The following is a 25,438-nucleotide window of genomic DNA, read 5'->3' as shown; positions in this document are numbered from 1 at the left end:
AGGGCTCCTGGGTGGCTCAGTCAGTTGAGCGTCCAGCTCAGTTTCGGCTCAGGTCATGATCTCATGGTTTGTGGGTTTGAGCCCCGCATCCAGCTCTCTGCTGTCAGTGTGGAGCCTGCTTGGGGTTCTCTGTGTCCCTCTCTCTCTGCCCCTCCCCTGCTTGCTCATTCTCAAAAATAAATAAATAATTTTTAAAAAGGCAACTCTGCTTAGGCAGTAATAACTAACCACCCCCCCCCACACACACGCACACATCAATTCCAGTCCCTCCCCATACATGAGAGCCTCAGAGATGCATTCCACTGGCTCAGCCCTCTCGCTCCATGAGTGAGCATGCTAAGATTTATGGAGTCCACAGATAATGTGGAACTGAACATCCAGACTAGCGTGTGTTACTGTTCTGTATCCGCTTCTTGCCCTTTCTTGATGGTCTATCTTCTCAACTCCCCCGGGGTAGAAAAGCCCTTTACATGGACCACTCCTCACGAGTGGACGTGATTTGGAACCATATGTATGATCAGTAAAAACTGCTTGAGGGAGAATAGAGAAATTATCTCTGACAAATTGTCTTCTGTTCCCACAAGTCTCAAGTGGCTCAGATGCTTTCTTTGAGAATGACTTTGTGTGGCCTGAAGCGAAAGGCAGTCTGACTATAACACCAAGGGAGTAAGGTTAAAGTAAACAGGGGCCATGTAGTAACAGCAGATATCACTGAGTGCTAATATTTGATGTGTGTTATCTCAAAGCTCCAGGAAATAGGCTTTACCTCAGTGTCATTGTCCCATTTTACAGATTAAGGAAACTGAGACACAGAGCATACGTGGTTTAACCAAACTCGCACACCCAGAAAGTGGTAACATGAAATTCAGATCCTGGCATCTTAATCCATAGATAGCCATCTCCCAACTGCACCAGCTACTGTATTTTTAAAAAGAGCAGGCTTTATAAAAGTACATTTGTAGGGGTGCCAGGGTGGCTCGGTTGGTTAAGCACCTGACTCTTGATTTTGGCTCAGGCCAGGATCTCCTGGTTCGTGGCTTCGAGCCCCGTGTTAGAGTCTGCGTTTGGCGGTGCGGAGGCTGCTTCGGATTTTCTATCTCTCTCTGTCCCTCCCTTGTATGCTCTCTCTCTAAAATAAATAAATAAACTTAAAATAATTGAAAAAATGTTTACAAAGTTCTTAAAAAGTACATTTGTAGACCGATTTCACAGCACATCTAACTAAAGCCATCGGGGTCGCAGCAAGGTGGAAATCTCCCCATCCTCACCCCAGCATGTCCCACCACTAATGCTTAGACTCCGTGGAAGTTCCTGGTTTGTAGCTGAAGGGTCAAGATGAAAGCAGAAATGTTTGTGCAGCCTCAGCCTTGAACTTCTCAGAAGGAACGTGTATTCTAATCCCCCACTTTGTTTGTTTGTTTTTTTATTTAATTTTTATTTTAGAGGGAGAGAATACAGGTGAGCGGGGGAACGGCAGAGGGAGAGAGAGAGAATCTTAAACAGGCTCCATGCTCAGTGAGGAGCCCCACAAAGGGCTTGATCCCACGACCCGGAGATCATGACCTGAGCTGAAATCAAGAGTCAGATGCTCAATCGACTGAGCCACCCAGGAGCCCCTAATCCCCCACTTTGGATGTAGAGCAAGTATCAAAGAGGCTGTAACAGAAGGACCCCTGAATTGAGAATCTGGAGAATGGGTTCCATGGCTAAGCAGCGAGGTGGCCTTGGGGAAGTGATTTTACCTGCCTCTGCCAGTGTGCCCATCTCTCCTTTAAGAGCGCTGTACCTGCTAAACTATATGTTCTCTTCCTGTGCTCAAGAATCTACAACTTATTACGTTAAAGCAGTAAGCATTTCCAAATCCCTTGTGGTATCTGCTAGGCAACTGGGCTGACCCACCACCCTGGAGTAGGCTTTACTTAACCAATACCGCGAGCTATGCGAAGGCTGCAACATCAGAGGTGTGCAGCTGGATCTTCCACGTGCCACTGTCAGCTGCCTACCCTTCCCCAAGATTCAGGCTCCAGTCCATCATCTGGCCGGATTCCAGGCTGTCCAGAAAGGCGCATGTGGTTTTGGCAAGGTCAAGATTGGGAGTTTTGCCAACAGACCTTGATGACATTTCGGTGATTTGCAGATTACCATTTTTGGTCTAGTCTCTGGGTGTGTCTGGCAGCCAACTGAAGCGTCGGTCTACTCACAAGAAGGCACTTTGAGCAGTGGCAGCAAATGTTTTATGTATCATTCAAAGATAGATCATGCGGCCAGGCAAGGTCAACTGTTCCTTGTGCTGTAAAGGCATTTTCCTTAAACAGCCTCTGAAACTACGTGCAGTATCCACGGAAGCTGTCCTTTGCAGCCTCCTTGGAAGCTGGTACCTGCTCACATCCCCATCTCTGAGAGCATGTGGTATGCCGTATTCACCTTTGCTTTGAAAGCTAAATCCACTTGTCCTAGGTATGTATGTCATAGACTTTGCAAGTAAATCTCTAATTAAAACTTTATTGTTTGAATACGTATCATTATTGGATACTCTGCCATGATCTGAAAGGCCAGACCAACCAAAAATTCATTAACTTTGGCATTTCTGCAGAAGATCTTAATTTTTAAAGTACGGAGCTAGGTCTGACAGACGTTGCCATGGCGACCCTGCTCCCAGTGGCTGAGTTGTGCTGAGACCCGGTTGCTGACGGTTGATGATGGGACTGCAGGCAATTCTCAGAGAGTAGATTGAAAAGATGATTGAGATGAAGGTCAAGGGGAAGAAAACCACTAAACTCCTTTATTAGGAAGGGACGCGCATAGATCTATCAAATGAAGTTTGTAATAATACCAGGTGCCCCGTTGGAAAGGAACACCACTGGGGGTGGTGTCCGTGGGAGAACTCACCTCTGCAGTCCTGCTGAAGAAAAATGAAGGCCTGGGGCGCCTGGGTGGCGCAGTCGGTTAAGCGTCCAACTTCAGCCAGGTCACGATCTCGCGGTCCGTGAGTTCGAGCCCCGCGTCAGGCTCTGGGCTGATGGCTCGGAGCCTGGAGCCTGTTTCCGATTCTGTGTCTCCCTCTCTCTCTGCCCCTCCCCCGTTCATGCTCTGTCTCTCTCTGTCCCAAAAATAAATAAAAAACGTTGAAAAAAAAATTAAAAGAAAAATGAAGGCCTGAGCTGTTTTCAATATAGTTTGTGTGGAGAGGAGTACCAGCCACCAGCCTGTGTCTCAGTACAGGAGTCTTTGGAGCTAAAATGATGCTAGTTGCCTCTTAGACTTTTCTTTAAAATGCATCTGGAGGAAAATCCTGTATTTAGACACAAATGTTAGGATCTTCAGACAAGTCAAGGGCTCAGGTTGGATCCATTTTAAGGGATGGGTAGGAAAAGGCAGGGGTGGCCTGTGACCAGCATTTCCTTTATGCTATTTATCTCCCTTTCTGACTTTCTAGAGGGACTCAGGATTTCATTCCAGCTCCCATGCTGATTAGTGGAAGAATCACAACTAAGACTTGGAACTCCAGCTCTCTCTCCCAGTGGTGCTGGCATTCCATCCCATTTTCTCATCTGTAAAATGGTGACATTGGGTTAGATGAACCCCATGGCCCTTCCAGCTTTGGGATCCTATTCGTCTCTAATGTGAATATAACCGAGAATGTCCAACTGCCGAGTTTCTAAGTGTTCTCAGTTGTAACTCCGTAGTGCAGACGGTAAAGCCAAAAGACGGTTGACCTTCTCTCCCACCACATACATATCTTTCTAAACAATGCATCTATAGGGCAATCGGCAAAACTAACGTTAGGGAAATTCTACCCAACCAACCATTTCTCATTATCTTTTTGTCACATAATTAGCTCTCCATTAAGAGGGATTTTATGATATGTTTGCTTAGGTGCCCCATAAATAGTGCATGTATGTGGATAAAGATTTTATTTATAATCTACAAATCTCACTATAAAGAATGGCATTCCAAGACAACAGGTGAATGCATTAGAGTTTGTGAAAATACACTCACATTCTTCACCAAGCATCACTTGCTTAGTTGTCAGTAGGAAGCAGTGAGTCCATGGGGATGTTCTACATCTCAGGATGACTACAGAACTCTGGAGTGGTGCATTGTCTTCTGGGATTCGGGATGGTGTGACAAAACACGGAATGTAGACTTAGACAAACTGTGTTGCTCCTGGTTTACTGATAGGGTGAGTTGCTTTACCTCTAAGTATTCGTTGACTTGTGTAGAAAATGGGAATGATACCTAATTGGGATGTTGGGCACATAAATGTGCAATAAATGTGAAAAACCAGGGGTGTAACGCCTAGAAAACTCTAGAATCACAGTAAAGGTCAGTTTCCCCACCGGCTGTGGGATGTGCATACATTGAACCTGTCAAGCAGAAGTCTGCCTGTGGATCAGAATTCTTACTCTTCACGTTTGGGGTAAATTGGCAAGGCTAGAATTCAGTGACCTTTTGGGCCAAGTGCCTCTTCCAAGAGCAAGTATCCAGAAGATGGCTACTCTCTGACTCTGGTATAAAATGTCCTTTAACCAAATTAACCATATACAGTACATTTCTTACATTCTTTAGTTACCATTTGTGTTACTTACCCCAGGAGTATTTTAATGAAAATGAAATGCATCCCAGGAGCACATAACTGAAAATTAAATGAGACACCTGAAAACATTAAAAAAAAAATCATGAACTTACATCAGCTTCACTATTACCAGGGTTGGGCTTTTTGTTAGTTTGTTTGTTTGTTTTCATTTTAATGCCCTTTACACTTAAGTATACAAAGAAAGTCAAATTATCAGTGGTGCTGTATTCTGAAAGTATTAGCCAAGACCAGAGGACTTTGCACAAACCGAGGATTAAACAGATCGTTAAAGTATGATAACGAAGCCTGGCATGAATAAGTATGTGATCGTTTCATTCATCCAATCTGGGCAGAACGCAGTTGGCATCCAGCCCCCCGTGGGGTGGGAGCATCTTTCCGAAGCATCAAGGTCATTCTGGGTCTGCTGCTTCTCTCATAGCAGTTTGTCCTTTGACACATACGGAGGCATTCATGACAGATGCTTTTGTGTAGACACTTGATGCATCCTTCCCCAGCTCCTGTTCTGGAAAGGACATCTCCAGATGGGGGAATAAAAGGAGCCAAGAAGATGGTCCTGTGTCTACTGATCAGGCCTAGAGAGATCTCCCCTAATTTTATATAATAAAACAAGTCAACACATTTTTAAAATGGCTGTAGAGAGAGCAACCCAAAAGGAGGAAAACATTGCCTAATGGATACAGAGTTTAAATTATCTTTAGAGGGGCGCCTGGGTGGCTCAGTCGGTTAAGCGTCCGACTTCGGCTCAGGTCACGATCTCGCGGTTCGGGAGTTCGAGCCCCACGTCAGGCTCTGTGCTGACTGCTCAGAGCCCGGAGCCTGCTTCTGATTCTGTGTCTCCCTCTCTCTCTGACCCTCCCCCGTTCATGCTCTGTCTCTCTCTGTCTCAAAGATAAATAAACGTTAAAAAAAAATTTTTTTTTAAAATAAATTATCTTTAGAGAACAAAATAAAATTACCAACATTTTTTGTCAGCAAAATCCAAGATGTCCTTCCTTACGTGAAACAAAAAATGAGAGAGGTGGTGATAAGGTAACCGCATTGAGATAAAAAGGGAATTGCTTATGAGGCAGATGATGTAAGAAACAGTTTTAAGGGGAGGAAATGTAATATTAGAATTAAAATTTGCAGAAGTGGTGAAGACCAGAAGCCATAATGTAGAGAATGGGTTTTGTGATAGGACAGATAGACAGATAGGGGGAGCTCTCCTGACGCAAAGAGGGAAATCATAAGCAAAGGTAATAGATGTAGGAGTCAGAGACTGAGGAAAGGATTCACGGATAACTGTTCACCTTAAAGAAAGGAGTAGTTGCTGGGGCGCCTGGGTGGCTCCGTCAGTTGAGTGTCCGACTTTGGTTCAGGTCATGATCTCACCATTTGTGGGTTTGAGCCCCGCGTCGGGCTCTGTGCTGACAGCTTAGAGCCTGGAGCCTGTTCCAATTCTGTGGCTCCCTTTCTTGCTGCCCCGCCCCCACTAATGCCCCCCCCCCAAACATTAAAAGGAAAAAAAAAAAGGCAGATGCAGCACCAGCCAGCACAACAGAAGAAAACAGGCTTGAGCTGAAAATTTCCTCATTTTTCTAGTTGAAGGAATTGCTGCATGCAGATCACAAGAAATCACCAACAAAAATGCACTATTGATGAGAGCCTAACATCTGAATGTATATCTTTCAGAGTTTTAAATTCAGAGCTTGGAAGAAAGTTCTGCAAGCATTTCACATGGGCAGGGATGGGGGCATGGGGGGGATGTGCTACCAAAGAACAACCAGGCACGCCTTGGACTTGCCCTTCCCAGCACTAAAGTTCAGGGACTATTATACCAACATGCAGATTTTGAACACAAAAAAAATCACATTGTAGCTATTTAACCCCAATACAGTATAGTTGGTCACATATGGAAGCAGCAGAAAGATATTATCATATATGTAAGGGCTACAGAGTCACCATAGAATTTCCTGGAAAGCATTGTGATAGACTGAAAGATGACTCAGTCAGCCTGGACAGACAGAATAAAGCAAATGTAACGTATGGATTGAAAGTCCCAGGTAGTAGGCACTTGGATGTTCAGTGTATGATTCTTTTTATTTTCTCCATATTGACTGTTACCCTAATAAAGTGCTGGGGAAAAATTCAAAAACAGAACTCAATAAAGACATCATAAATGAATAAAGGGATTATGGTCGAGTATTGAAACTATTTACCTGTGTCGTCTAAGCAATTGCTATAAATATGGTTATAAACAAAGACCTTTCTCAGAGTATTAGTATAATATTTAAAGTAGAAAGCAACTAGTGTTCAACGACAAAACTGTTAAATAAATTGCTAAATAGGAAAAAACAATAGGGGCGCCTGGGTGGCTCAGCTGGTGAAGTGTCCAACTTCAGCTTAGGTCATGATCTCAGGGGTCATGAGTTCGAGCCCCACATCGGGCTCTGTGCTTGTGGGTCAGAGCCTGGAGCCTACTTCAGATTCTGTGTCTCCCTCTCTCTCTCTCCCTGCCTCTCTCTCTCTCTCTCTCTCTCTCTCAAATAATCATTAAAAAGAAAAAGAAAAAAATAAAGTACAAATTATATAACCATTGATACAATTTTTCTAAGAAACATAATCTGTGTGTTGTAAAACAGACAATAAAGCCCCTCTAAGCACAGAAAATGAGTAAAAATCAATGTGTGAAATGTTATTTCTTCTATTGTTTTTAAACCCATGGTATCCATTATTTTTTTTATCAGAGAAATGCCTATTTTCAGTTAAAATAGCCTAGCCAATACGTACGTATGGAATTTCATTCTAGGGTAGTCCTCAGACCTTGCTGGCTTTTCCGCCATTGCTCAGAGCTAACATTGCCAAGAAAACAAACAATGAGTAAACAAAATAAATCAATAAATTACACAAGATTGCAAATTATTGTGCAGCCAATCACTACTCTTGTCTGGAATCTGGATCCCTGTGGACCTGCTTTCCGGGCGCCATCTCCTGGAGGGGTTGGCTGGTTTCCATCATCCTGTTGTGTTTCCCTGCTTTGTGGGAGACACACCCCATTGCTGCATTGAATTCATTGCATTCCACTTCCGGAAGCTTTGCTAACAGGTGTTTGGAAGGGCTTTGGCACGAATGCCAGGACCAAAATGCTTTCCATCAAAGAGATTGTTGAGACAGAAGCTCCAGCAGTAAGATCTGCGTGGTGTGATAAAGTGAGAGCCCCTCCTGGTGCTTGTGGTTTTTGTGATGCATGTGCAAATTGCCACTAGTCAGGATGCCTTTGCTTCAGTGGGCCTGTTGGGTACAGTCAACATGTTCCCGAGGGCAGGGAGAACTTTTTTATATCTCTTTGCATGAGCCGTTTCCCACCATAAATCTATTTGGCCACCAGATAGTACAGGTTTTATTTAATGATTATTTATATTTGAGAGAAAGAGAGACAATGTGATCAGGGGAGGGGCAGAGAGAGGGAGACACAGAATCGGAAACAGGCTCCAGGCTCTGAGCTGTCAGCACAGGGCCCGACGCAGGGCTCGAACCCACGAGCTGTGAGATCATGACCTGAGCTGAAGTCAGACACTTAACTGAGCCCCCCAGGTGCCACACAGATAGTACGTTTGGGGCAGAAGTTAAGATAATGGTGTTTCCCTTAACGTTTGTGGGGACAAGAAAAATTTAACAACATTGACTGTCATAGGCTTGAAATACTTTCACTAGTTTCAGTCCTCTGGTCTCCCCGATGACACTTAAAAAAACAAACAAACAACAGTTAGCAGTCATTAATCATTGTGGTGTTTCCTAGCAGTTGTAACATCTCTAGTAGTAAGTAAGCAGAGTCCAGAAAATGTTTCCCATTTCTGAATCTACAAATAGCTAACAAGTTGGAACCCATAAAAATAATAACAAAAAGAGGGATAACTCTGTCACTGAAAATCACTTTTTCAATCTGTCTCTGATATTATCTGGAGCTCACACCTAGTCTGAGCAAATGGAGTTCTGTTTTCCAGTGTACGTTTATGTTGTTCTGTTATTACAGTCAGTAAATATGCATTGGAGATATTTTGGTAAGAACAGAAAATGTGGAACAGATTCCAGACATAAAAGGAGGATTGGGCATTCTTGATTTTCAGAGCCAGTTCTGGAAGCAGAAAGGAAGGAAGACAGGTAGCAGACAGTCTTTCTATGTTTCTGAAATAGTCTTAAGGTCTGTAAAATCTAAGTGTTATGTTTAGCTAGAGAAATGGGAATTCATTGCTAATGGACTCGAGAGAAGAATGGGAGCGTGTTAATTTCTGCCCTCTTCCAAGTAGTTCATTTAGAATTGTTTTAATGTCTTATTTATTTATCTGTAGTCAAAGTGTCTGTTTCCTTGGCACTTCGCCTTTACTAACATTTTTAATTTAAATCTTTTGGTGATTTGTGTTGACCATCATTCTCCCCTCCCCCCCCCCCCCCTTTTCGTGTACGTGACAGATCAGGTAAATTGCTGACCGGTGGAAACTGGGGTATTTGCTCCTTTGAGATCAGCAAAACATCCGAGCTGGGGACAGACATTGCCCTTGGCCTCCACCTGCTGGTGGCTGGAATCACAGCAGCCACACTATCAAGGTCTCAGTCACATCCAGCCAATGACAGCTGTTTAAATTATTTAGCAAAGGCAAGGTGATAACATACTGCCAGGTATATCTTGCAGTCGTAAGATCTGGTATGATCAACCTGATAGCTCTTTAGAGCACTAGAGATAAATCAGGGACTCCTGATTAACATTCTTTTTGTATGGAGAGAGTTAAGTTATTTTTGACAGCACCATTAAGACTTATTCTCTTCTGGACATACATCAGTTCAGTTGAGAGTAAAATCCAATCCCTAGTGGTTTGTGCTTGGCACATATATGGATGGAAGGATTTGTGCATAATCATTGGGAGGGGTAGCCTGTTCAACAACACAATGGTTGCCTTTTGATCTGTGACTGTGTGTATGTGTGCATGTGTGTGTACCATCTGTATGATACACAGTCCACCTGGTTTGATGCCGTTGAAGAGTAGGGAGATACTCACTCCATAGGTGTGAGTTTTCAAGCAGATGGAAAGCGTAAGTAACTCAGAATTATGGTAACACCACATGCTTTCTACATTTGAGTCTGAAAGTCCACTGTATGCACACTGTCTTTATATATCGTTTCCGATGTGGAAGAAACTTTGCCAGGAAGTCCTTAGGATCCTGGAGACAGCCCGTTGATTTCTTCAATGGCAAAGCTATGAATAATTGTTCATTGTTCTTGGAATGAAGATGCCCTGCAGATTTATGTTCTGATTATCACTCCCCTGACAACAGCAACGATACATGCACACAAAGACGTGTTCACTTAAAACAAGAAATGCAGTTCTCTTAAATTTTTGAACAAACTTTGTATTTAGGGGAATGTTCCGTCATTCACCAGAGTCTGAATCCCCACTTCAATAATTGTTCACAGATAAATTTGCTGTAAATGAATGTGTTACCATTCATATAAGCATTGCTTTTCTGAACCCAGTACTTTCAAGATGGGGTAGGGAAAAAAAAAAAGAAGGAAATGGTACGTCATGGTTTGTGACTACATGTTGGATCACTGCACACTGTGTGGAGAGCCAAATTCCTATAAGGGAGGCAAGTAAATTTCTAAGAATATGAGTAATACTTGGCCATGTAACAAATAGGATAGCTGTTAGCACTGTTTTTCATCCCGAAAGCACAATATTATGTTGTAGACAAATGCATTCTGTGGTGGGTTGGTTTTCTTTCATCTGTTACCTACAAATTTGAGTCAGAAGAAGGGTTCTTTGTTTTGTTTTGTTTTTTAATTTTTTTTTAACATTTATTTATTTTTGAGACAGAGAGAGACAGAGCATGAACAGGGGAGGGTCAGAGAGAGGGAGACACAGAATCTGAAACAGGCTCCAGGCTCTGAGCTGTCAGCACAGAGCCCGACGCGGGGCTAGAACTCACAGCCCTCATGGACCACGAGATCATGACCTGAGCTGAAGTAGGCCGCTTAACCGACTGAGCCACCCAGGCGCCCCTTGTTTTGTTTTTTAATGTGCTGCCCTGGGGGCACCTGGGTGGCTCAATCAGCTGAGCATCTGACTTCAGGTCAGGTCACAATCTCACGGTCTGTGGGTTCAAGCCCCGCGTGGGGCTCTGTGCTGACAGCTCGGAGCCTGGAGCCTGCTTTGGATTCTGTGTCTCCCTCTCCCTCTGCCCCTCCCCTGCTTGCGCTCTCTCTTTCAAAAATGAATAAAATTAAAAAAAAATTTAAACTGTGCTGCTCTGATATTAGGTCTGTGGCTCACATTCTCCATCTTCTACTTCTGATGCCTGCTCTGCACTGTCCATTTCCTGTTCTGGGTGTGGCAGTCAATATCAGCAACACTAGAACTTTCCTAACCTAACGGGACAAGCTGGTTGGAATTTATTCAGTAGAGAAGAGGAACAGCTAATGCTGATCACAGCAAATCACTTTTTTGAAATATGTGTCTTGGGTGTATTATATAAGATCAATTGAATATTCTTCTTCCTCAGTCTTTTCTGATTTGGACTTTGCAAATCAGGCCTGCCAAACTGATGTTAGAGTCTTAGATGTGCGCTCTATAACCAATCTGTTCAAAAATAAAACTTCTGATTGCATTTTATTTAATTTTTGCAAGTTTTAAATGCTACTTAAAGCTCTTCTTTGACTATGTCCAACCTTAGAAACAAAATTTTTTTAATGTTTATTTATTTTTGAGGGAGAGAGTGTGAGCAGGGAAGGAACAGAGAGAGAGGGAGACACAGAATCCAAAGCAGGTTCCAGTCTAAACTGTCAGAACAGAGCCCTATGCAGGGCTCGAACTCATGAACCATGAGATTGTGACCTGAGCTGAAGTCAGAAGCTTAACTGACTGAGCCATCCAGCCCTCCCAAAAGAAATTTTTAACTTCTTTTCTAGTTGACTTCTCATATTAAAGGACCCCAAATTTGATTTGATTTTTGATTACAATGCATATTTTATAACAAAATTTTTTCCCCTTCATTCCCAGGAAGTCCTATTGAGAAAACTCCCCAATATATTTTTTTCACAATTGCGATTTAGCTTCTGGGACCTTCCCCACGAAGATTTTAGAGTTTATACTGAAATGCAGTTTTTCTAAATTCTGACTTTGCATGGTGAGGATGCTTTTCTTAATGTAGCTTTCTTCCCTGATCCGGGTTTTGGGGTCGGTCCCCTTCCATTTTGTGACTCAGATATCTTCTAGGGCTTTGCCACCATCCACTTTCAGGCGACAAAAATAGAAATACCTTGGGAAGGGGACCACCCACCCTTAAAAGCCATGTCTCAGGAATGACATACATCACGTTCATTCAAATTCCATTTGCCGTCCCGAAGTGCAAGGGAAGCTGAGGAATGTGGCATCGTTGGGGGCTCAGGAAGAAGGGTCGTCATTTTCCGTTTTTTTAAAGTGAAGTGTAGATGACACAGCAGGTTACGTTAGTTTCATGTGTAGAGCGTAGTGATTTGACGAGTCTGTGCGTTCTGCTCTGCTCACTGTAAGTGTACCCACCATCGGCACCCAACAGTGCCATTACACTACCATTGGCCGTTGTTCCCTATGCCGTGCCTTTTGTTCCCATGGAAGAGAGGTCAGCTCTGATGGACGGAGGGCGGGCCCCACCATGCCTGAATCCTGGGCTTCGGTACGTCACAGAGAACTTCGACATCCTATGAGCCTCAGGAGAGGGGATGGAAGTGGAAGGGCCGAGTCTGACTCTTGTTGAGTCCCATGGAGGTACAGACACAACCTGTCCGATTCCCGGTTTGCAGGTCGTTCCTGGGACGGATGCTGATGTGACTGTTGCCACCTTGGTTTCGGCTGCTGAGGAGGCCCCGGTGGAGGAGGCAGAGATGGAGAAGGCAGCTCTTCCCACTGGGGAAGGAGCAGGTGTAGAGGAGGCCCGGACCGACGCGGATACCGCACAGGCCGTGGATGGTGACAGATCTCAACCCGAAGAGTCCGAAGTAGCAGCACCTCAGGTGAGTGTCCCAGTGAAATGGAGGCTCCGGGCAGGTGGTGCCAGTCGAAATACTGTTTCCCGGGGAGTGCTGATCTCCCCTTTGGGTGCAGAATAGGTCTGTGGCCATTGTGTGGTGCCCCACGTTACAAAATAGAATTTTATCTATGTTAATATATGATATATATCATCATATAACTTCATATATGTTTAAAATTTTAAATTCATTTTATATGTGTTATTTATATTTTTGTTGTTATCTATATATTTATATATGTATATATATAAGCTTCTCAGAAAGAATGGTCCTGGCATTCTCTCGATGTCAGCATTGTGAGATTCACGCAGGCCCCCCTGGTGACAGAGAAAAAGAAGGAAGCATAGACCATGAAAAAGTGAGGTGGAGGGAGGAGGGAGAGAATATGACAGAATAATGGGGCTGTGGCATGGATTACGTGAGAAAATGGCTGTACAGTGAGCGCTTAGCCCGGTGGCAGGCACCCAGTGAGAACCCAACATTAGTAGTTAAATCATATTCATTCTTAGTAGTATGTAGGGATTATTTTTATTATTAGAGTGCCCCCAAATTCACCATTAGGCTCCTTTCACCAACCCCCGCCCCTCATTTGCACATTCAAAAGGACAAAAGACAGCAGGTCATTAAATACATACATGAACTTGCCCGATTGGCCTCAGGTCTTGGCTTCTTCAGAGAAGTGTTCAAAGTCAACAAATCCGTATTTCATGATGGGGGCGGGGCGGTGGGGGGAAGGTCTTCTAAACCCCACGTTTGGTTCTTCTAGATTCCAGGAGGTAACAGTGAAAAGGGCTCTCAGTGTTCTGCTTTCCTTTGTCCTGATGAGTTTACTCAGGAGAAATCTGTCCCGAATCTTCTCCAGGGTTAATCAAAGCTTGAAACCAAGTGATCCCTTTGATCCCGCTAGAAAAACAGCGGGAGTACTGGTATCTGGAGAAATGCCTCAAAATACGTTCCATTTGTTCACCGGGTTTTCTTGTCACAGTGCCAGAAGTGTGTTTGTATTCCATGGTTACACTTGTTGAAAGAGTGTATTCTTTTCTCCAAATAATAACTGGGCTATTTCTCCCAAAATAACGGGAGCGCCCACTGATATCGGAGGGAATGTAGAACTTGACCGGAAAGGCAGTAAACATCTCCAAGACTTCCATTATGCTAGTCAAATTCCTCTTCTTGCTCGTCTTTGTTGCAAAATACAAGGCGGGGGGGGGTCTTGATCCTCTGGTGCTTTACCCCCGGAGAGTAGAGTCCTCGGAGTGGTGGGGGGGGGGAGGGGGGAATTAGTGCCCTCCAACTGTAACTGCAGTGTGGGCTCTGATGATAATCAACTAGCAAAGCAGAGGCAGATTTTCTCCAAACTGCAATATGGCTGCAGGTCTCCCGCGGGACCCTGGGAGAAAAGCGATCACAGGAGGTTATATGTCCCCTCCAAACAGTGTTAGGGGGCACGGCGGTGGCTCAGTAGCTTGAGCGTCCGGCTCTTGGTGTCAGTTCAGGTCATGATCTCACAGTTTGTGGGTTCGAGCGCCACATCGGGCTCCACGTTGATGGTGCAAAACCCTGCTTGGAATTCTCCCTCTCCCTCTCTCTCTCTGCCCCTCCTCCCTCTCTCAAAATAAATAAATAAACATTAAAAAAAAAACAAAACAGTGTTAGTATTCAGTGGGACAAGAGTGGACCATGGCAAAAACGAGGCTATTCCTGGAACCCTACTACATTCTCTTTCAGGATTGTCTCCCCGCCCTGACATGACTCCCCTTCCCTCCCTGCAGTCTCCTACCCCCTTCCCAATTTCCACAGAAACCCCACTTCTTAGCAAACTGCCTGACTGACTGCTCAGGGGTCCAGAAATTAATCCTGCCAAGGGTTTCTGTCTCAGGAGAGATAGAAAGGAGGCCATGTCAGGAGGAAGGTCCTGCAAGGTTTGGGCCAGTTTTGGGGAACAGCGGGCACTTTGTTGAATAGAGGATGTGGGGAAAGTGGGAGCCATGAAGGGTATGCCAGGGATAGAAGCAGTGCACAAGTCTTTTCTTCGCTCCCAGCCTCTGCTTGGCACCATCACATTTTTCTTCCCGCAGGAGAAGGTCATCCCTTCAGTCGTCATAGAGCCCGCCTCCAACAATGAAGGGGAAGAACACGAAGCAGCTGAGGTGGCAGAGACCAAGGAGACCCCCATGGCCGCGGCTTCCGCCAGCGAGCCCCCAGAGCTGGCCGCAGAGCCCAGGGCGGGTGAGGACTCCCAGCCCGTGCCTTCCGCTCCAGCCGCAAGCCAGTTGTCTCAGGAAGTGCCTCCCGGCTTCCTCTACAAGGTCTGGTGGCCAGTTGTCCTTCCTCTGCTTTGAGGCCCTTTTGCTGGAAACTTTGATTTTCGGCTGTTTACTTTTGCCTTTTGCAATATGTATTCTTTTTCTGCACTGGAGGGAAGAAAGGTTCAAATCAATGGGATGAAGGTTATGTTTGGAGACACCATCAAATAGCTACTTAGAGGGGCGCCTGGGTGGCTCTGTTGGTTAAGTGTCCGACTTCGGCTCAGGTCACGATCTCGCAGTTCGTGAGTTCCAGCCCCATATCAGGCTCTGCGCTGACAGCTCAGAGCCTGGAGCCTGCTTCCGGTTCTGTGTCTCCCTCTCTCTCTGCCCCTTCCCCACTAACACTCTGTCTCTCCATCTCTTAGAAAGTAAATAAGCATTTAAAATTTTTTGAAAAAAAAAATGGCTACTTAGAGCTTTCATAAAGGGAAGGGGCCTTACCCAAAACCTGTTTTCGGTAAATACCTGAAAACACTGGCTTAAGCTAAGTGCCAAAGGCAGTTAATCCTCCTTAATAGAATATGGGTGGGAATTTTCAGTTCCATAATATGAATTTACATTTCAAAACTCAGCTCTTTTTCTTTCACAAATGTTAAATTTAAGTGTGTTTGTGAGGGCGGGAGTGGAGAGGAATAGTCCTCTTTTTTCTTTTTTTAAATGTTTGTTCTTGAGAGAGAGTGTGCGTGCAAGCAGGGGAGGGGCAGAGAGAGAGGGAGACAGAGGATCCAAAGTGGGTTCTGTCCTAACAGCACAGATGCGGGGCTCGAACCCATGAGCCGTGAGATCATGACCTGAGCCAAAGTTGGACACTTAACCAACTAAGCCACCCAGGTGCCCCTAGTCATCTTTTTTTTCTCTCTCTGCTCATTAGAGACCTGTCCCCTTGCTACCTCAGATGGGGGCGGGGCGGGTGGAATGGATTTATGAATGAATCACACAGAGGAACAATTAAACGTGTGGTTAGTGAGGGCAGGTGTCCGCTGTGTGGTAAGCAGAGCACAGGAAGTCAAGGAGGCGGATTCCCTGCAAGGCCAGCCTCCCTGGGGCCACCCCCACTCCCCTCACTAACTGCAGCGGCCCGAGGAACATCTCTCCTCTCTCTGTGCTTCTCATTCTCAGCAGCAAAGTGACTTTGAGAATAAGATCCTCATTTCCAGCTCTGACATTTTATCATTCTGTATGCAGAGTACAGCCAATCCCTTAACCTCAGGGGGGTAGGGCTAAGGGGAGGGACATGGGAGAAATACACCCGTCCATGACTGAATAGTTGTTCAAGCTGGTGAGGAGTATGTGGGGTCATTATACTCTTCTTTCTACTTTGTTTTTTTAAAAAATTTTTTATAATCAAATTTTGAATAAATCTTTCCAAAAAAGGGGAAAGAGAGGGGGTAGGGAGAGAGGACAGGTGTCGTTTAAGGGTATAAACTTCCAATGAGTAGAAGCTAAGCCCTAGAGATCTAATGCACAGCATGGTGAATACAGACAACAATATTGTATTATAATCATCAAACTTGCTCAGAGACTAGATCTTAATTATTCCAACCAGTAGAAAGAAATGGTAATTACACAACATGATAGAAGTGCTACAGTGGCATCATATTAGGGTATATAAATGTGTCAAATTAGCATGTTTTACACCTTGAATTTGCATAATATTACTTGTCAAATATATTTCAACATGTATTTATTTATTTATGGTTATATTTCAATTTTTAAATTTTACTTATTTACTTAAAGTAATCTTTACACCCACTTTGGGGCTCAAACTCATGACCCCAAGCTCAAGAGTCACGTGGTCTTCCGACTGAGCCAGTCAGGCACCCCAAATAGATTTCAGTTTTGGTTTAATGTTTTTTTTTTATTTTTGAGAGACAGAGAGTGAGCGGGGGAGGGGCAGAGAGAGAGGGAGACACAGAATCCGAAGCAGGTTCCAGGCTCTGGGCTGTCAGCACAGAGCCCAACGCGGGGCTCAAACCCACAAACTATGAGGTCATGATCTGAGCTGAAGCCAGACACTTAACCAACTGAGCCACCCAGGTGCCCCTATGTTTCAGTTAAAAAAAAAAATGAAAGAAAAGAAACAGATTGGCATGGTTTCAAAGGTAAGCTAGGGAAGGAAGTTTATACAGGAACTGATCCCTGCGTTTAATTAAATAGTACTTCCCATATAACATGGGAAGTGATGATTTTTCCAATCCTTAATTACATGACAGAAGTGAAGTTAGAGGCACTTCCAACTAAGCATTTTTAGTTCAAGTTTAAAAATGAACAATAATAAAGCATTAGTGATAATAAAATGTAAATCTCCAATAAAAATAGGATGAATTGAAATTAACAAAAGCACTACGTTTCAACTCTTGCAGAACGTATTGTGTTCCTAAATGTACATCCAAACTGCCTCAGTATCAGTCTTCAAGAATTGGATGTTTTAAGTAAACAGGACTTCTTTCTGTGTTTAGAGGTCTTCTCCCTTGAGGTATGTTAGAATCACCGTCTTTTTTATCCGGGTTGGAGAGACTTCTACAAGTACCTGCTGCTCATCTGGCTGAGAGACTTCAATGTTACGCTTCCTTTCTTTTTAAAATTAGTAAATTCAGGGCGCCTGGGTGACTCAGTCGGTTAAGCGTCCGACTTTGGCTCAGGTCATGATCTCACGGTCTGTGGGTTCAAGCCCCTCATTGGGCTCTGTGCTGACAGCTCGGAGCCTGGAGCCTGCTTCGGATTCTGTGTCTCCCTCTTGCTCTGCCCCTGCCCCGCTCATGCTCTGTGTCTCTCTCTCTCTCTCTCTCTCAAAAATAAATAAATGTTAAAAAAATAAAATTAGTAAATTCTTCTAAAATCTTTTGCAGGTGGAAACACTGCACGATTTTGAGGCAGCAAATTCTGATGAACTTACCTTACAAAGGGGTGACGTGGTATTGGTGGTCCCCTCAGATTCAGAAGCTGACCAGGTAAAGAGTGAAATTGAAAGGTCCTACGGGCTATGTTGGTTTTTTTCTGAGGGTCTCTTGGATGCAGTGACTTCCTGAAGACATTTCTATTTCCTGAGGTGCTACAGGGCACTTAGGGCTTATGAGTACAGGACATGGCTAACGGAAGCTTTTTAGGACACCTCTTTTGGGGATGGTGTTATATTGTTTCTTTTTGATACAAATAGATGACCATTTCTTATTTTGCATCCGCTTTCTAGGGATGTTGTCTCTGAAAAACCAGTGTTTAGGAAATGTGGCCCCTATCCACGTGCACTAAAAATCTCCCTCAAAAGTAGTTGCCTCTTGGGATGGGGAGATTGGCCAGGAGAGAACATGGGGGAGCTTTCTAGGGATGGAAATGTTTTCTGTCTGAATAGGGGTGTGGATTACACGTGTGTATGCATTTGTCAAAACTAAACTGTACATTTAAACGATGTTTGCATTACCTAGTATTTATACTTCAATTTTAAAAGACTCTTAAAAAAAATCACCTTTGAGCATAGTGTTCTGATGTGAAGGTGCCAAGAATTCCATTTTGTTCTTATTCGTAGGATTTGTGAACCCCTAAATAGCATGCAAAATGTATACATGTGCCTATTGAACATGTTTTTCTGGAGAGAAGAGCTATAATTTCCATCATCTTCTCAAGGAGGTTTCTGAGCCTTTTACCCCCCAAAATAAAGTTGCTGCTTTAGAGGTCAAGGCTTCCCAAGCCCCACATTTTGTTCTTTCTCTTGATAATACACTTTCCAAGATAGAACAGGTGCTGGGTCAAAGTCTTGACCATAATAAGATTAAATTAGATATGAATAGTAACAATACAGCTTTAAAAGCTCTAAATATTAAGTGTATATATATATATATACACTGGGTGTATATATATATATTTTTTTTTTCTGAATAATATATATATATATTTCTGAATAATATATATATATATTTCTGAATAATATATATATATATTTCTGAATAATCCTTGGACCACATAAGTCACAGTGTAAATTAGAAAAATATTTCCTAGTGACCATCAATTTCTAAATTTTCAGCCCAAGAGGATAAAAAAGATCAAATTAAGTACAAAGCACAGGGAAGGACAGAAATAATAAAAATAAATTCACAGATGAATGCAATAAAAAGACACACAATGGAGAAAACTAATAAATCCAAAAGTTAGTTGTTTGAAAGGATCAATAAAATAGTTAAAACCTCAGATACAATCTTCAAGGCAAAAAGTGGCAAAGCATTAATTACCATCAGGCAAAAGTGTCTACATATCTCAAAATCGTTAAAAAAGCCATTATAATTAAGCTAATTTTTTTTGCATTAACCATAAGTTATCTTTTAAAAAGATAAAGAGTAAAAAGCTAATCTTACATCTACCAACATATTCACCATTTTCTCTGCTCTTTCTGGTTCTTCTAATAGATGAGTTTCCATCCAGTCTCACTTCTTTTCTGCCTGAAAGTTTTCTTTTCTTTTTCTTCTTTTTTTTAATATTCTTTTTCAGTGCACTTTTTCTTTTTCTTTCTTTTTAAAAAAAAAGATTTTATGTTTAAGTAATCTCTACATCCAACCTGGGGTTCGAACTCACAACCCCAAGTTCAAGAGTCACATGCTCCACAGACTGAGCTAGCCAGGTGCCCCTGCCTGAAAAATTTTCTTCACCAATTCCTATGAGGATAATCTGTTGGAAATATATACTCTCAGTTTCTGTTTATCTGAAAATGTCTTTCTTTCGTCTTCATTTTTAAAGATATTTTCCCAAGAGAAAGAATTTTGAGTTGACTTTTTTCTTTCAACTTTTTAAAGATACTGCTCCGTGTTCTCTGTTTTATTGCTATTTATGACTAGAAATCAGCTGCCATTTGCTTAGCATTGTTTCTGGGTATATATATACTGTGACTTTTTCCCTAACTGCTTTTAAGAATTTCTCTGTATCTTTGGTTTTCATCAGTTCAATGTAATGTGCTTAGGGCTTGTTTGTTTTGTTGTTTTTATTTGTTTTGTAGTTTTCATGCTTGGGATTCACTGAGCTGCTTAGATTTATAGCCTGATGTTTTCCATTACATTTGGAAGACTTTCAGCTAATATTTCTTAAATTCTTCTCCTGCCTCATTCTCTTTCTCCTCTTTTTGGGAGTCCCTAATTATACATCTGTTGGACTTCTTGATGTCTAAGACTGTCCTTTTTTGTTCAATATGTAATTCTTTCTGGTACTCAGGTTGGATAATTTCTATTGATTTGTCTTCAAGTACAGTGACCTTTTCTTCTGCTACTTTGAATTTGTTGTTTAGCTTATCCAGTGACTTTTTCATTTCAGATGCTGTACTTAACACAGTTCTATAATGTTGGTGTTGGTTTTGTATTTAGTTGCCATTTCCTTCCTGAGATTTCCCATCTATTCTTTCATTATTGCTATCTTTCAGTGTAAGCACGTGCACATATTTTATAATAGCTGTGTTAACTTCTTACTGCTAATTCCAAAAGCTAGGCCATCTCAGCACACACTTCTATCGATTGCCTTTTATCTTCACGGGATATTTTCCTTTTTTTTCTCATATATAGTAATTTTTTAAAGTTTCTTTTTAACATTTATTTATTTTTGAGAGAGAGAGACAGAGAGAGAGAGATTATGAACAGGGAGGGGCAGAGAGAAAGGGAGACACAGAATCTGAAGCAGGCTGTCAGCACAGAGACTGACGCAAGGCTCAAACTCGAGAACCACGAGATCATAACGTGAGCCAAAGTCAGATACTTAACCAACTGAGCCACCCGGGCACCCCTCCAGCAATTTTTTTTCTTTTTATTGATACTGGACACATTGTAGAGTCTGGATTCTGTTTTCTGTCTCTGAAGCTTGTTTCTTTTTCCTCTAGCAGACATGGAGGTAACTGGATAATTAGCTTGAATTCACGGAAGTTTGTCTTATGCTTTGTTAGGGTGGGTCTGTTTCAATTTTGCCTTTCTTTGAGGATGGACTCCTAGTCCTAAGACATCTTTTACTTCTGAGAATGGCCCTTCTGAAATTTGAGTAGAAAACCTGAAGGATTCACCAGGCTTCCTAACTCGGTGGGATTTAAACTCTAAACTCTGTCTCCCCTCCATGGGCAGTGCTGAAACTTCTCTTCGGTTTTTCTGCCTCCCTGTGTTGCTTTCTCCTTGGGGGACCCCTTGTATATTCACAACCTGTGGTGGCCACTCAGGATTTCAGGGGAATTTCTCTGCATGCTTGGGAACCCGCCTCTGTTGATCTCTTCAAGATATTCCCCATAGAAATATAGTTCCTCTGGAAGCCCTCCACTCTTTCTTTGAATGCCCTGCGTCACACAGGCTGAGGCTAATCCTCGGGCACGGGGGTGGGGTGCTGTATCGGCAGAGATCTCACCCAGTGCAATTTCCTACTTTCAAGGGTTAAATATTCTCCATTTTTGGCCTGCTTTTTTGGTCGGTGCCAGTGCCTTCAAATAGTTGTTATATATGTCAACCCCATGATTTGTAATAATCCTATCATATAAACTTTTATATTACATATTTTATTATTTCTGTACATAAGTAGTTGCAAATATGTATACATATACATATATGTAGATTTGTATAATATATAGTTATTCTAGTGGTTATAATTGTTCTGTGCAGAAGCACCTGTCTGACACAAGCTATTTGGCCATTACCAAAACTGTAAGTCTCGTCCACCACACATTTTAAGCAGTTAAAATTTAATTTTCCCGATTTGCTTCAGCTCAAGATTGATATTGGCTAATATTTTTCACTTCACTATATAAATTGTGTTTCAGAGTATACGTGTTGGCATACATCTTGATGATGAGTTTGTACCAGTCCATAACTTTTGTTCTTTATTGAAACAATTTTAAAATGCATGACTCTACTTGGCTCCATTAGATTTTTTCATTCATTGTAAATAAAGTCAAATATAGACACTTGTGGGGGGAAATATGGCCTTTTAGATGCTTACTGGAGGTTTAGAAAAAATTTAGTTATCATCTTTTACTTTAAGTATAACTTTGCCCTTCACATATATAACATCATAATTTTCAAGAGGACATTTCCCTTCCTCGCTAGGATATTATCAGGTATTTTATTGAGTCATCTTTTCCTCGGGTTTTTTCTTTCCCCACCTTCGAAAATTGGCCTGTCTAAATGCTTATATTGCTTGTCTATATAGCAGCATCAATTTATAGCCTCAGATTACACCAAGAGGGAATGTATTCAGGCTCTTTATTTAATTTTTGAGACCTCATTTTATCTGATGTACTTGAACTATATTGAGAGTGGCTTCTGATTGAATCTCCCCATCCTTCATCCTAAGTGGGATCTCTTTCGTGCATTGGTTAACATAATCAAGACAAGTCATTGCCCGCTAGTTTTGCACTATACGGTCTGTAGGTTTCATGCCGCTCCTTCCACTCAGTGTTTTCCAACCGGGATCTGCTGATCTGCCATAGGCCAAGGGCAGACAGCAGCCTTCGTCCTCAGAATCACCTGTCGTCTCCCGAGCTGAATGGCCACACACAGTGGCTCCCTTTACTTTCCTGCAGCTAACTGTCTTCCTGTTCATGATGGTACTCCTACAAGACAGATGTTTGTGAGAAATACTTTATAAAGAACACAGGAATTTTTCCAACAAGCATGTCATGACAACAACCTGCTTTGTGGTTCATATAAACTCGAAAAATGAGATACTGTCACAGCAACAACACACACAATGGCAATAGCAGGTTAACACCTATCTAGCGGTTACTTGATAAGCGTTATGTGTGGTGGTTTATTTGGGTCACATGATGTGAGCTGGGGCACAGAGTTCTTCCTTCCAGGCAGGTTCAGGATGAGATACTAGGCCTTCCATGGCTTTGGCAGCACTATATCCTGACCTGGGTCCTTAAGTCATTTCTTCCCTGTGACCCACAGGATAGAGAATGTTCCTGTGCACGACATGTTTGTACATGGTGCTTTTCTTTCTGCACTGGCTATCATTCTTAATCCTTTCCTCTTCCTTAAGAACTCCTGTCGTAATCCAATTAATGTCAATTAACTATATACAAAATTATAATATTTGTATTAACTTTCAGTTAGCTATACTAGATCCAGAAAATAAATAATTTTAAATGTTTATAATTATTATTATTTTTTAAGGTCATATATCTTGAGAGAGAGTGAGCGTGAGTGGGGGACGGTCAGAGAGAGGGAGAGAGAGAGAATCCGATGCAGGCTCTGAGCACTGTCAGTGTGGAGCCAGATGTGGGGCTAGGTCTCATGAACTGTGAGATAATGACCTGAGCTGAAATCAAGAGTCCACCCCTTAACCGACTGAGCCACTCAGATGCCCCTTGTTTTTTTGTTTTTTTTTTTGTTTTTTAACCTAATATCTTATTTGGGACGGGCTTTCCCACTGCTTTCAGACACTGGTTTATGTATAATGTAACATCCTGGTGCAGTATCACAACACTAAATTATTTTGGGGGTGCCTGGGTGGCTCAGTCTGTAAAGCATCCAACTCTTGATTGTAGCTCAGGTCATGATCTCACAGTTTGTGAGTTCAGGCCCCACATCGGGCTGTGCACTGACAGCCTGTAGCCTGCTTGGGATTCTCTCTCTGTCTCTCTCTCAGCCCTTCCCCATTTGCACTCTCTCTCTCAAAATAAATAAATAAAATAGACACGTAAGTTACTTTGTTAATTTTTGGCAGTGCAGATTTTTCCAGTAGTTTGTTAGACCTTGAAAGCCCTGTCTTTGTCTTGCAGGATGCAGGCTGGCTGGTGGGAGTGAAGGAATCAGACTGGCTTCAATATAGAGACCTCGCCACCTACAAAGGCCTCTTTCCAGAGAACTTCACCCGGCGCCTGGATTAGGGCCACAAATATTGTAGAAAGAGCCTATCGGGTTTTTAAACCCACGGGGAAAACCCAAAACGTTCACTTTTGCTATTACACTCTTAATGATTTACAGGCTGGTGCCAGACAAAGCTTGGAAAGATATATCAATGGAGCATGTGTGCAAGAAAAAAAAAGATAAAAGAAAAAAAAAAAAACAAAAAAAAACCCACAAAAAATGTGAGAGAAAAAAGTAAATTACAGATAAGGTCCTCACTGGTTCCCACGTTCTCGATTAACAGGTTTATTTGTGCTTTGTCCAAGCTGTGGAGACTCTTGTACTTGATCCCCTCCCACCAGTGCTGCAGTAGCTTTCTCCAGACCAGAACCTTAATTTCTCTGCGCCAAGTGTATGGTATTGAGCGGCTGTCCTGCAGAAGACGTGATGAGTTATCCTGTAGTTCGAGATTATCTTGTTCCCTTGCACAGGTGTGAGCACGTGCTCGCTCTCTCCCAAGTTTACGGTGTTTAAACTGTTGGCACACGTTTTCAGTGTTCTTTCCCACCACCTCTCTCTCTGTATATGTATAAGGACACACAGGTACACACAGCTAGTTCCCATCTCTCCCCGATCTATGTGTATGCCCAGCGCCACGCTACATATACATAGTTGCCTTTTGCTTTCTTTCGTTCCATCTGAGCTCTTTGCCTCTTGAGTGTCATTGATACATGCATTGCCCTGGCTCTGTCTGGCATTTACAGTTGCAGTTTTGCCTCCGGGCAAAACCCGCCATCCCATTGCCAAAACAGTCGACAGTATCTGTGTTTTGTAATGTGCATTTTTTCAGGATGCCATGACAAATAGCATGTCAGAGCTGCTGTCCCTTTGGAGAAAGCCGAGCCTCATTGTCTAGGTGTCCGGCTGTGGTGGCTGGAGGTAAGCTAGCTGGGATGAGCAGCTATGTAGTGTTAACTTCTGCCTTTCTAAGATTGGCTGCCTGATGGGGCATAAAAGTCCACCCCCAAAGAACACTATATATATATTTAAAAAAAAAAAAAGCTCCTATATATTTCCAACTCTTTATATTTATGCGACTCATCTTCCCAGATTGTCCCGAAATAAGATAGGTGATGTATGCTGTATCCACAAATCATGTGTAACGACTATGTTTTCAGTGCTGTGTCATTCCAAATAAACCATTGGTAATCTCCAGCAATTACCCTACCTCCTCCGCAGAGTTCTTTGTTTGGGGAAGTTTGTTTCAGTCGGATGCACTGCTTGAAATAGTGTATTGTTGGAGTTGTTATTTGTGCGGAAATACGCTTGTTCCTCCGGGTTGTGCTCCATAGCCCGCCTCCCTTCCCCATAGCCCTCCCTCCCAGTCATTGCTGGTCATTCGGTGTCCCTGCTGCCCAGCAATCACTACAGCACAAATAACAGCTTTGTGGACAGAGGCCCCTCGGAGGCGCCGGCTGTGACCGTCTGTGTGTCACCGAAAATCTGACGACCTTCATCATCAGCAGTTTCCTTTCACACCAGCCTCATCTTTCGGTCACCTTTCTTTCTGACATGTTCATGTTCATAGGGACGTACAAAGAGATCACGCGGAATAGAAAAGCCATTTCACTGGGCCATTGTTTATAGAAGGGAGTTCTCAAACAAAAATCCTTCATTTGATTCAGTCTTTTCTGCT

At 42.8% G+C, this 25,438-nt stretch overlaps 1 protein-coding gene across 4 annotated transcripts in view; it reads left to right on the top strand.

Annotated features, from left to right (window-relative positions):
• The window catches only part of AMPH (amphiphysin), a 251,180-nt gene extending 226,211 nt beyond the window's left edge, over window positions 1–24,969 (top strand). For all 4 annotated transcript variants that reach the window (XM_058725445.1, XM_058725444.1, XM_058725447.1 and 1 more), the window contains 4 exons: window positions 12,411–12,620; window positions 14,714–14,944; window positions 17,794–17,895; window positions 23,676–24,969. In XM_058725445.1, coding sequence (XP_058581428.1) covers window positions 12,411–12,620; window positions 14,714–14,944; window positions 17,794–17,895; window positions 23,676–23,783 — 651 coding nt within the window. In that variant the 3' untranslated portion in view covers window positions 23,784–24,969. The remainder of the gene's footprint in view (window positions 1–12,410; window positions 12,621–14,713; window positions 14,945–17,793; window positions 17,896–23,675) is intronic.
• Window positions 24,970–25,438: the final 469 nt, after the last annotated feature.

The sequence above is a fragment of the Neofelis nebulosa genome, chromosome 4, assembly GCF_028018385.1.
Source record: "Neofelis nebulosa isolate mNeoNeb1 chromosome 4, mNeoNeb1.pri, whole genome shotgun sequence".
Lineage (NCBI taxonomy): Eukaryota > Metazoa > Chordata > Mammalia > Carnivora > Felidae > Neofelis > Neofelis nebulosa.
Note: the sequence above shows the minus strand (reverse complement) of the source record. Positions and strands in the feature narration are given on the sequence as shown.